Consider the following 13,704-nt stretch of genomic DNA (forward strand, 5'->3'; position numbering starts at 1 on the left):
GTTGTGATGCCATGAGGCCAAATTGATAGTCAAGATAATTGACTGATGTATGAATAACTCCAATAAGCTATGTAAAACAGTCACAACAGTTAGAAAAATGGCCCCATCTCTGTATCAAATAAGGCCACACACACACTTTAATTTCATATAAACTGTCAAGACAAAGTTTAATTTCATGCAAGCTCTCAAGACAAGAGTCAGTTATAATGTACCAAAAATTCAACCACTTGCTTATTTAGAAACCAGACAAAACATGCTGTTTCAACTTCTGTTTCCTCAAAAGGCCTTTAAAAACGCTGTAAATAAAGGACAATATGCAAAAAGGAAAATGCTGATTAATAAAAAAAAAAATTCCAAGCCTTAGTTTTTTTTAAAACAATGTACAAAATGTAAGAATGTGAAAGACAAGCAAAAGACTTAACAATTTGTCTTTAACAAGATGTCAAATAGAATTTCAAATGCTATACAAAAGAAATCACATGCTAACTTGATTAGTAACAAATTAATACCATACAGATAACTAAGTTAAACATGTATCATAATAGCAAAGCAAGTTAACTATACATAAAAAATAAGCTATTTTCTAACCAACATCATCTAAAAGGTCACTGTGGATATTTGAAGGAAAAAAAACAAAAACAAAACAATGTTCCCAAGAAGATTCACTGAATTTGTTGAGATCTGTAATCCATCACCATTTTCTTCATGTTCCAGTCTGACATCAAGTCATTCATTTCAAGCTCATTTCCTGGTCCAGCCAGTGGATCATGATCGTGTCTGAAAGAGAGGGACAGCGTCACGATTAGAGCATCCCGGTTAGATATAACTCAGCAGCTCAAATTTCAGTTAACAAAAACAGATGCAGAAGCTTACTGTTTGAGATGCTTCTCGATGGCTTTGCGTTCATACACAGTGCCATAAACTGTTTTCACAGGATCAACAAACATCTTCTTGGTCAGAGGACAGAGCAGGTGTTGGGGAACAAACTGTGGCACAGAATCCACCAGTTTCTTCAGGAAAAACAAAGACACATAAATATGTTAAATTTATCCATGGACTATTACACCACCAAGACTGTAAATACACCCATTGATCCACCTTTTCCATATCATCCAAAGACTTCCCTGCATGCTCCTCCGTGTGCCTCTTGGCTTCTTGTTCGTACATTTCACGGCTCGTCAAGAATTCCTCAGCCAAAATGCTTAAAAAAATAAATAATAATGGATCAATGAAGTTTCATATTTATAGGCCTTTTGGAGAAGCAGAAGTTGAAGCATGTGGATTTTATATTCAGATAGATGACCATCTGAAACACTAAAATATTCCTCACCTATCCAGGGGATCATCTGGCTCAGGAATGATGAGCAGCCCATACACAGCATCAAAAATCTCTTTCATTGTGATGTGTGCACTGTAGTTTCGGTCGAATATGTTGTGACAGATCCGGCCCACACTGTTAACATTGCAGTGGTACACCTGTCATGATGTTAAGAATTTTAACTACATAACATGAAGTTACATATAGTTGGCAAGACTTATTTAATGCTTCCACAAAGTGTCAGGATACGTTTGTGACAAAACGAAGGACTGGAGGTTTCACTGGGTAGTCGGGTCCAAACTGACAGTACAGCTCAAACACGCCCGACTGGTATGGTGTGTCAGGAGGGCCCTGCATGAGAATCCTCCAGAATGCTGAAAAGATGAGAAACTTAGCACAGATGTAATAAAAAACATTTTTAAACAGAGAAATTATTTATTATTCATCATAATCTGTCATGTGGTTCATAGATTTACTATCTAGTTTTTTACAAATCACCGTTTCATTTATGGCACAATTATTAGTCACTTTTAAAAAGTTAACCTGTAAAAATTTTAACAAGGAAGAAAAAAATAAAATAAACTTACAGAAATCAGACTCTGATGGAAAGACTCTAAAGAAGGGATGTGGGTCACAGTGCAGACTTCTGAGTTCCTCCAGGATCCGTTTTTCCTTTTCCATGAATCGTCCATCCTTTGACTCACGAATCTTCTTTTTGAGGGTACTGATTAAGAAAAAAGGAGCTTGAATTGTCCATTTATTCACCAAAGCTAGAAAAGTGATGATGTCTCCTACCTTTCAGTCAGGGTCACTCTGCCATTTATCTGACTTGGCAGGAATGTCTCTGGATATTCATCATACCCATGAACAGCAAAGAGGCCCATTAATCCAGACTAGATGGAATGAAAATAAATTCATCATAAAGCCACAGTGATTCATTCATCTTAACTAAACACAGACAAACAGTCATGACAGACCTCAGAGATGGAAGATGCATCAAGTTTTTTCTTGGGTTTCCTTTGCTCCAAGGACAGAACTGTCTCAATTTCAAAGAGTTTGAGGCCATCTTTGGTTGTCTGTGGCTTGAAACAACAACCACCTGGAACAGAAAGAAATTAGAGGAAGTAAAGAAAAGCTTCAAAACATGTTTACCTACTGTGAAAAAAAACTGGCAAATAGATTCAATAAAAATAAACCTGTTGCATTGCTGATCCCATGCACCATGTTGTTCTCCACATTTCCCAGGAGGATCGAATCAACAGTGACGTCAGATTTGAGCAGTTTCACTGTCACAGCTACAGGCTCTGTCTGGGATCTTAAAAAAGGTATAATTTGTTGCATCTCAACAGACAAGTGGAGGACAAACCATTTGTTAGGCCATACAGTTAAACTCAAATTTAAGCTCGACACTCAGGAGGAGGACGGCAAATGTCACGGTCGGACAGCAGTGACAACAGAAAAAAAGAAAATCTTGTAAAAGTGCACATCAGCGTGACCCCACACAGAGTAAAGAGCTTGTGGAATCCAAACAACCCCATTTCTTAAGACTGCAGAAGGGTTAAGGATGTGCATACACCCTGTGCAAACTGATTATATGCAGTGAAAGACCATGTTAAATTCTTCAAGCTTAATATACGATTTTCCTAATCAACAGAAGAAGTGATTAAAATGTGAAGTGAAGCAGGAGATTTTACCCAGAGTCATTTCCATCGGTGAGGCATATGATGCGAAGTCTACAATCTGGGAATCTCTCCTTGACTTTTTCAAGCTCCCGAGCTCCTCGCCGTAGCGCATCGTACAGGAGAGTACAGCCACTTGCCTTCAAGTCACGCAAATGTTCCTACAAATGTGGAAGAGCATGATAAAAACCAAGTCCTGTTATGTAGCAGCTATTGCAGGGATTAAACACTGACTTAAGTCATCCCTAATTTTTATGCAGTTTTCTTTTCAGTCAAACCCTACACAATGTAGTGTGCATGTGTTCTTATAAAGACAAAAATGCATGAATGCAAGAGTAATATGCACGTGGCTGTCTCTGCAGCCCCAGGTTATCAGACAGCTCTTGTCTGGGAACTGCCTTAAAGGTGTAAACATACATTTCACCTCTGAAATCATCCCTGCATTAATTTGAGAAACTGAAATAAATTGTCTTTCACCAACTATGGCTTTTAAAATGTAAAATTATAACACGTTCAAAAATCATCTTTACTTCAACAAAGTGTGTACCTTGAACTTTTCCAGATTTTCAGTGAATGTATGGAGGGTCTTCACAAAGGAATCAAACTTCACAAGCCCAATGACATGATGGAAATCATAGGCCATGCTCCTGGTGGCGAAGTTGTCAAAAAGCTCTTTCACAGCATTGATTTTCTTTATTTCTGCATTTTCATAGCACTCTTCTTCCATGGAGGAACTGGTATCCATCAGTACCTGATGAAAACAAGTCAACATTAATTAATTTATGTCTGGAAAACTAATGCTACTTTATTCTGAGTTATTTTAGGATTAGAAAAAAATAAAAGTATTTTCACATATTACCAGTATTGCTTCTTTTGGAGTCCTGGTAGTGACAAATGTTTGATCATCTCTGTGGTCACCAGTCCTACATCACATAAAAACAAACAAAAAAAACAAAAAAACTTTGATTTTATTTTGTACTGTTCTTATGGCATACACATTTATTGTATAAACTCATGTACGTACTTGGCAGCCAAAATATTCAGATCCACTAATTTTACTTTTCCGTCCAGGCAATCATGCACTTTGATCATATCAGGGGATCCTTTGTCCTTGTAGAGATAAACCCCGAGGTTGTCTGGTTAAAAAGAAGAAAAGAACAAATAACCTCATAAAAAAAATAGTTCTTTAAAAGATAAAAAAAAAACTCAGCACACCAGAGATAAAGGCAAATAAAGAGTGGATATTTTGTCCCTTTTAATATCATGGATGTTGGACTGAAACAACTGCATGTTCATATTATGATCAACCTTCGCTCAGCATAACGAGGGAACACCGAGTTGATCCCAGATCCTTCAGCTGCAGAGGTGGAGTCACATTGAGGCAAGTGAAAGCTTTTAGTCCTTCCACCATACTTCCAAAGGTCCACTCAACATTAACCTGAAAGCTAAAACAAAACAAACAAAAAACATAAAGCTGCAGAGCTTGGTAAACTAGTATAATTCAAAGCTTTTGTTTGTTGTAAACCTTTCTAATCACTAAATAACTTTTTTGTAATAAAAACCTTTTGAGGGATCTATTCAATGTGGGTCTTTTTATGGTGGTTGGCTAGCAATGTAAAATTTCACCAACAGGTGGCACTGTATTATTTCATGTTTTACCTGTAAAACAAATCTTGACCCTTTGCATTTTGCTCCAAGTGACCAAAATATTTAATAAATGTGCTTAAAAATTCCTATTTTGGCGTCTTCCAAGGTTTTCAAAAGTGGTGGATTTTCTATACTTGTTTAATATATTAGGATATTTTGGACTTATGTTTACATGACATTTTGATATTTTGAAGATCTATTAAATATGTTTAAAATGTTGAAGTCTTTGAAAAAGAAGATGCAAGTCAAGTATCAGGCACACTATGAAAGCAACCCTATTGTAAAAAAAATCTAACACACACACACTTCAGTCCAAGATTAACAATTGTTTTTAAAGAACACAAGCATTATTCAATTCTAAGAGAAATATTAGTTTGAGGATACGTACTTGTGACCAGACACCTTGTCATGATGAATCCAGAGAGGATATGACCGGACAGAGCGAGGGATGCTGAGAAGTATCTTCTCCACATCAGCGGCTCTCTGGAGGGAACATTCTCCCAACGGCTCTTCGGTGCAATTTGGGATTTTAATGCCATCTAATTTAAAGGGCACAATTCGAAATTTGTGCAATATTAAACTAAACCAAGAACAACACACATAGAAGAAATGGCACTGGTTATGGGTTCAACTTAGTAGGCTTTAACACCACTACTGTTAGAACATTACCATAATATAAAACTCTGGAAGCTAGTTAAAAAACAAGTTTCAAAATAAAACTGCAGAAAGTGAGAAATCGTGAATGTATGTTGTCCACGAGTAATCAAATTTAAGCGTAAGCTTAAAAAATACCCTTGATTTTGTCAAGAACATCAGCTCTTTCAAAGACAGTTGGCACTCCGGGAACTCTGACTGGCTCACAGAAATGGTTACCGTCTTCGGACACAAGATTGATCGGAGCAAAGTCTTCATGCTCAGTCGTCTGGTCCTGTTGACGTGGAAGAAAGTTTTAATAAATGACACTGGCTAAAATTCATATAAAACTTTACAGAAAATAAAGATACGCGGTCATGGACGGTGGCAATTAAAAATATAAATAAATAAAAGAATTTCATTACTTTTGCTTTGTTGATGAGGTGTGCCCAGCAGTACAAGGAGTTCTCAAAAACATCCTGGTCCTCGATGGTTTTTTCCCCTCGCTGTGATCCTTGCTTGGGTAAAAGCTCTCTGAAGAGCATGTACAAGCCCTCAACAACGGCAATCTGCAGGAAATCAGTTAGCACATCATCATAGCTACTGTTACAACATACAAAAGACAGTGAAATAGTTAAGATGAAAAAAATATAATATAACCTCTATGGCTAAGGGCTATCACTTTGCCATTTGGCAACTGCAGATACCCCTTATTACCAGGGTGGGTCAGAGGGGGTAACATTTGCTAATCGAGAGACGTGATAAACACTTGGAGATCAGGAATTGAAAGGATGACCTAAAAGGGGCATCATATAGGCTCCAAATGCCCAGGAGAAATTGCTCATTGTGTAGAAATACTCATGAATCCAACAATTTGAATGTGTACGTGCTAAGCACTATTGCAGAAAAATAAGACCAAAATGGATTCCTAAATTCAATATACACAATGACTAAATAGTCAAATTAATAGTTCAGAATGAATACCTTCAATATTTACAAAGACAGACTTGCCTTCTGGTTTCTGGTCACTCTCTCATTTCTGCACAGCTGATGCAAGCTCTGGACGAGGGCGTTACATCCAGTCAGTTTTCTTACGTAGGCAAGCAACATTTTGCGGGGTACGTCTGTATGCTCTGCCTGAAATCCCGTAAAAATAGATATTTTAGAAAAACTCTTAGGACAATTGAGAACCACAATTACTTTCAGAAACTATTAAAAAAAAGAAAAGAAGAAAGAACGAAAAGGTTTTAAGTGAACAGGACAAAAAAAGAAGCTTATTTGACCGTTAAGTCTGCTGGCGAATAAAAGACAATAGAAAGACAGTACTTACAATAGCATAAAGAGATGAGAAAAATACACTGATTCCTTTCAGGGTTTGGGACACTGAAGGCACAACATTGTTGAAGTAGAACATGTCATCACATGGAGTTTCTTCAGAAAAAGACGACAAACTGAAGGAAACTGTTGAGCCTTCCAAAATTCCACACTTCTTCAGTGTGTCGCTGATGGAGTATTTCCCTCTGAGGAAAAAAATTACAACAACAAAAAAGAAGTGACAGCGCTGAGGACTATCTGTGAAAATAAGAGTTCAGTACAGTAGGAACACACATCATTGTGTAGATTTACTTCTGATGAAGGACATGTCCTGGGATGCCACTTGTCTTTGATAATTTTTGTCTCAGGGTTGCCATTGTGTCACTTTCCAAGTCCACACAAACTTCAAAGTATCCCTTGAAAACAGAAAGTCAACCAGCATTCAAAAAAAAATTATAAATGCTCTCCATATTTTCATTCCAAAAACTAATATTGCCATATCTACAAGATATTCTAAATTAAATAAATAGTTCTTTACCAGTGTGCTTCCAGAAGGAAGATTTAAAATTTCGGTATTAAAAAAAATATATATATATATTTTTTACACATTACACATACAAAATGTGTAATATAAATATTACACACTTTGTGGGATGCCTACAGCTCATTGAGGGTGTGAGAAAATTTGATACTCAGCAGATAAAACAGGAAGGCTGAACAGAGCTACTCGATTTAATCCCTTGAGATTTCAATCCATGCTGGACTTGCAAATGTTGGTAGACTTTTAGAAATCCTAGCTAAAGCAAAGATCCACATTGTCTAGGAATGCACAGACTGACTATTTTGGTAGTGCTAGTCACATTCAGCTGAAACATAAGATGGTAAAGACTAATAAGAGTTCCTTTGGGGAAATCATAAACAAAAGCTTTACCGACAAACACTTAAGACTGAAAATTGGCCGCAATATTCTGACTCCCGCATCTCTAACAGTAAGCACCAAGGATCAGCTCTACCTTGAGCATGACGTGGCATCGAATGACTTCTGTCCCAGTCGCTTCATAGGGCTTTTGCTTTGCCATTTTAGGAGCCTGCCTTAGGTTTTCCTTTGAAGTGAAAATGGCATAGACTGTGTCACCAGTTTGGATATGTCTCTCTTTCAAAGACCCTGGAAAATAAACAATTCATAGTTAAACTGTTGAACATGGTTCTGTATCAAACAAGTGTTGAACATTTTTAATTCAAACATAAAATAGGAAAATGGACAGTAACCTGTGATACTGTACATAGTATTCATAGATGCATACAACTAAGCCTCTGCAAAAAGTATATCTTTGTCCATCTTAGCCCAAATCTCTGTAGTCAAATATCATTTTTAAAATAGCCATCTTAAAAATAAGCAAGTATGTTAGCAAGTGCTGCCTTAATTCACAAATGCTGTAGATGGGGAAAGAATGAAACAAAGAGAAGGGAAATAAACCAAGCTCTACTACTACTAGTTCAAAGTTCAGTGCCATCTGTGTCCCAAATCTGTTTCTTCTTCTCAATCTTTAGCAACAACGTTGGCTTGTTTTATGTTCTAGTAAACAGGTAAAATGCCTTCTAATACCAAAACTATCTTTATACAAAAAGAGTTTATATCAACTCACAAGTATTGAAGAAGGGATCATCTGTCAGGGGCATCCCATCGATGGTATATAAGCAGACCCCTTGGGTGTTGGCAACTTTTTCAAGGTAAGAGATCCGTAACATCAGATCTTCGACAGTGTTTTGTCCAGGGTCCATATCTGTAACATTCACATTTGTGGTCTAAGTTTCACATAGGGGCTAGTATTTGCTGTGTTCATAACTAATTGTACTAGTTTAATATTCGTTTTTAAGTTTAGAGAATTCAAAGTAATGATAAAGTTGTCCTATTTCCCCCCTACCTTTAATCTGTTTCCGTTCGGGGCATTTGGGATATGTGTACCACAGACTAAATGAGTTTGAAGTCTTCGGTGGTGTCACAGTTTGGACCCGTCGCTGGGGAGCACTTAGTTTTTGGATAAAGGTTCTCATGTTGTTAAAACGATTCTTTTCCACATGACTTAAACCTGAGAAAAAAATAGAACAAATTAACATGCAAATAATCCCAAACCTTTTTACCTTCTTTACATTTATCATGTTAAAAATAATGCTCCAATGTCATTGACCTTATGTGATATACAACCACAAAGTAGTGACAACGTGCAAAATGTACAGTTTAATTTTTAAAAATTGTGTTTTTAAAACAATTCCTCTAAATAAAATGGAGTCCAGAAAACAGCCCTCAGAGGTCTCCGATGAGTAAATAGAGTCTACCCGTTTGAGATTTAATCCCAGTGGTAACTGCTCTGTAAGGACTAAGATGTTTGTTAAGGAACACAAATCAACAAGCTGCATCATGAAGACCAGCGAACACAACTGATCCATCAGGGAGAATTTCTTTATAGGAGTTTTAAAGTTATAACTCACATCAATCCATAATCTAAAAATGAGGTAAAATTTTTAGATTGTCTACCAACACACAGCTTAACTGAGAAGCTGAGCAGGGACAGCATTAATCACAAGGCAATCTGCAGCTCAGACAGGACAATTTGTTAAAAAATATTCAAAATCCAATTCAAAAATACTTTCTTGATCCCAAAGTTAAATTAAACGTGGAGAGGCAAGAAGAAAGTCATCCTGTGTTACTATATTTTGCCTTGGTCAAAGACATAGAATGAAGGTAAAACAGATTCAAGTTTGTGTTTTTAACAGGACAAAATTTAATATGATTAAGAGGTGTGAATATTTTTATAAAGCACTATAAAGACCAATATCACAATGGCAGAAGTTAACATTTCTACAATTTGCATATGAACTGAACCTGCGTTTGTTGTGAAATTACCTTTGGTGTGAATTAGCACTGCAGAAATAAACTCGATTGAATGCCATGAGCAATTTACAATCTTCAACTCCGCATAAAATATATACTTGCTTTGCAAACCCAGAAACATTTGCTTTGCAAATGATTCATATTTATGCCGTATTCAGAACACTCACCAAGGCTGTACAAATCCTCATCAGTCACTCCATCAAGGAAGTCTTGTTCATCTTTCACACCCATTTGCAGAAACTGGTTGTAGTAGGACTCCAGTCTGTACTGCTGAAGCAAATTAAATATTGCATCCATCCTTAAGAAATAAGCAAAAGATATTAAGTTATTATTGTATAAAAACATAGAGCATTGATTCTAGAATAAAATTCTCAAAAATCTCGAATTCCCAGTCTTGTCAAACTTGCACAGTTTGTGCAGAGTTAAGACATCAGTCGGGTAACCAGCAGTCAATCTGATTATATATATATTGCCAATATAACTTTAAAAATATTAGATATTTTCCTATGAAATTATGCAACTAACAATTTTGCTTCATATAAAGTTTCCAAAAACAGTGAAGTAAAACATTTACATCAAACCCTGAAACAACAAGGCAGGTTAGCTTTCAATTTGCTGGTATGGTAGAAGGCTAACACAAACCGGCCTAGTTTACATTAAATATAACAAACGCTTTTTTAAATTTCTGAAACAAATTAAACACGTTCAATATCTTCTGTAAGATCGAGTGTATATATAGTTTTTCAAATAGTTCAAATGTCGACATGGCAAATTCCTCCACGTGTTAGCATTGCTTCCACCAATTAGCAGTCCAAGGTAGCTACGTATCCACATTGTAACTCGGTGTAAGACCTACACAAATAAGTATAAACTTCTAAATACGTCTCATTTTCTAAAATTAAAACGCCCTGGAGAAAAAAAATAATAATGAAAACAGCAAACTATCTGCTTACCTTTCGCCTCTTACTCTGGCGTTTCAAATCTGCCAACGACAGAGTAAGAAAAGTGCCTATTGGCTGTTCAATAAGACGCTTAATTTGAATAATTGGTCATTTGCAGGATAGAGGGCTGCCAATGTGTGAATAATAATAATAATAATAATAATAATAATAATAATAATAATAATAAAAACAATAATAATAATAATAATGCAAAAATCCCTGAAACTACGAATTAACTATTTTCTATTGTAGTTTATTTTACTTTCTAAATTTACAACATCATCCTTTATTCTGGTAACTTTGGGTGCATCCTTTACCCTCTGCCTGGGAGGAACTGATCGCCAGGGGGTGAAAGAGGATTAAAGTGGAGCGAGATCAGAAACAGAACGGCCCGAGATCATTGGATAATCAATTTCAAGTATGAAAACACTGGGGATACGCACATTAAATAGCGATAAAGTAAATTATATTTTTAAAGAAATTTGAAAGAAATTTCTTTCAAAACACTTTTTTACCGGCAAGAGTAAAAAAGTGTTTGGTGAATACTTGGCAGACACGGAAATGTCCGTGATTTTATGAAGAGTGCGAGTCTCAACCTGATATAATGTGAAACTGTAAATTCTTTATCTTATCCTTGAAAGCTAGGGATCAGACTAAGTAACAGTATATCAACAGAGCACTGGCTCATTTCATTTTAAGGAATGTCGGGGTAGCTGCAAGCGTTAGCTCCTTTAAATTGCTTTTGTTTTTGTGAGTACTCTATTTACGTCTTAAGGGGGAAAAAACATAAGCTTATTTAGGCAAATATTATATAGGAATATTATTCACTCACCGTTTTAAATGCTAAAAAGGAGAATCAAACAGAGAATCATACCTTGTGTATGTGTCCACAACAACAGCTGTTTTCACTTAGTGTCAACTGACGAAGAAAACGAAACCTAAAAAGAGACACCACTACATGGAATAAACTCCAAAATGGAGTTCACGCAAAGTGGATAAAAATAAATTCGTAATAAGCTTGTCGATGTTGATCTTCGTTTTTCTACTTCATTTTTTTCGTACTTGTATTTTGTTTTGAAAAGCACACAAAGTGAAACTCACCCCCCACCCCCACAACATTTTTTTTTTTTCTCTGCGAATTTTGACATTTTTGTGCAAGGCCTCTTCGGTCAAACGGTTGCCGCAGTCCGGTTCAGGTGTAAAAGCAAAGCGTCCCGTCTCTGCATCCCTCCCCACCTGTTCATTGTGATATTTATAGAGAGACAAATCACAAATATTGAGAAGTTAAAAAGAGCGAGACAGGCATATTTTTCTGTCGTTATCCAAAAAATGACAGATGACGACAGAAATCCTTATCTGCTACTCTGCAAAGGCTTACAGAGCTTTCATCACATGTTCTTCTACAAACCTGAAAAAACCAGTCCAATATGGTTGAATGTTAGAGGATGACACAACTGAGAATTCATCCATGCATTCATTATCCACTTATTCTTGCAGTGTCACAGGATTGCTGCTGGTGCCCATCTCCAATGGTCATGAGGAGAGAGGCAGAGTACGCCTCGATGTGGTTACCAGTCCATCTCTAGCCTGGTTATTGCTCTTCTGTGCAATTCTACTTGGGGAAAAAAAAGAAAAAAAATTTATATATAAATTTTTAAAATTAAAATATATATATATCTCACTTCGAGCTTTCTGTCTTTGACTTGGATTGTCTCGAGTAGATCTTTTACTGGGCCAATCAGTGAAGAGAAAGACAGGTTGTGAACGATGACATCAATTTTCTGTGCTGTTTTAGGATTGTAGTCTATGACAGCAGAGGAAGTGAACAAAGTTATTCGGTCTTTGTTGGCCATGCTTCCTTCCAAATACTCAATTATCATTAAAAGTGTGTTTATCAGCCCTTCTGTCTTTGCAGTGGAGGATGTTTGTTTACAGAGCAGCCAATTTCCGGTAAGATTCATAGCGTTTAACTGTCGCATTACATATGTCATGAGCAAACTTTAGCATTTGGGTAAAATTTAAAACCTCAACCCAGTCCAAGTCTCCAAGAAGAAATCGTTTCTCAGTATGAAGCAAATAGCATAGGGCAAAGGGCTGGTTTGGACTATATTAGTCCATATCAGGACATTTCAGGAAACTATGTAACGCCTTTTCACTTTTCCAGCCTAAAACAACACATCTTGAGTATCTTCAAGAGCTAAAATCAACATGCTTCAAATATATGACATCCACACCTTTAAATTTTTTTTAGCCGTTTCCTCTGAAATTGTGCAAAAATCTATAGCAAAGCCAGCTAGTAAGATGTGAATTTTTGTACTTTAATTGTCCTACTGCAGGTCCCTTCATAATGTACTCTTAGAACTGGTTTAGCTCTTGTAAAAACAACTTTTTTTTTGAAGGGTGCAGCTCAACATCTTCAAAGCCATATGCATATGAGTGCATATGGCTTTAGGTTGTTATTTTTTAATGTGAATGCTAAACAGCAGCTGTCAAATTTCCTCATAAAATGAAGAGAACAAATTAAGTTGATTACATAGTTTTCCTAATTTAGTTATTCACTAAACTTTGAAACGGTCCACAATTGTCAGTAAATAAAAATGTTGATTGTTGACTGGTTTAAAGATTGAATGTTGACCTTTTACTCATTTTATTGATTACATGTTTCAGTTTGAATCTACCTTGCTGACTTTTTGTGCATTGGGAAAAAAAAGAGTCAAAACTAGTGCAGTTCCATCTTTTGACCACATGGTGGAGCACTGTCTTTAATGTACCGGTAATAGAAATGTTGCCGTAAAATACGCATAGAGGCTCGTAGAGTCGTAAAAAATCTTATTCAAGAGTAAAAAAGTGTTTGGTGAAAAACATTTTTAAAACATACCATCTGATTTAATTAGTATATATAAAAAACTAATCAGGTAGACAAAAACATAGTATGTGCAAATTATGAGATTTCAAAGAATAAAATAAATAAGAGAAAAATAAATAAAATCATTACAAAACTAATAAATTAACACAGAAAGAAGACATTTACAAATCAAACACATGTTGTTGTTCTTCATCATGGAGCTTGAGGTTCTGTCCCACCTTAATATCCCATAAATTTCTCAACCAATCTCATTAGCACTTTTCTTCAATAACATAAAAACAGAATAATCAATAAACAAGTGCTCAAAATCAAGAATCCATAGTTTAACACTTTGTATTTAAAATTTGGGTAACTTTTTAAAATTAAGGTGACTAAATTTCAAACTGTTTAGGACATTAAGTAACCCCCAAAAA

The 13,704-nt window shown here is 36.0% G+C and overlaps 1 protein-coding gene across 1 annotated transcript; it reads right to left on the minus strand.

Moving 5' to 3' along the window:
* Positions 1-145: 145 nt before the first annotated feature.
* Positions 146-10,078, minus strand: LOC103135707 (uncharacterized). The gene is made up of 25 exons (XM_007548567.2): positions 10,059-10,078; positions 9,652-9,782; positions 8,517-8,681; positions 8,238-8,375; positions 7,605-7,756; positions 6,904-7,007; positions 6,608-6,797; positions 6,289-6,414; positions 5,703-5,846; positions 5,437-5,572; positions 5,033-5,183; positions 4,306-4,442; positions 4,022-4,133; positions 3,857-3,920; positions 3,545-3,748; positions 3,013-3,158; positions 2,515-2,633; positions 2,296-2,417; positions 2,114-2,211; positions 1,906-2,042; positions 1,568-1,692; positions 1,331-1,476; positions 1,099-1,201; positions 874-1,010; positions 146-777 (listed from the first exon to the last, which is right to left on the minus strand). Coding segments are annotated over exons 1-25 (3,204 nt in total). The 5' UTR covers positions 10,061-10,078; the 3' UTR covers positions 146-662.
* Between the last annotated feature and the right edge of the window lie 3,626 nt (positions 10,079-13,704).

Source organism: Poecilia formosa, unplaced genomic scaffold (assembly GCF_000485575.1).
Source record: "Poecilia formosa unplaced genomic scaffold, Poecilia_formosa-5.1.2 Scaffold27, whole genome shotgun sequence".
Lineage (NCBI taxonomy): Eukaryota > Metazoa > Chordata > Actinopteri > Cyprinodontiformes > Poeciliidae > Poecilia > Poecilia formosa.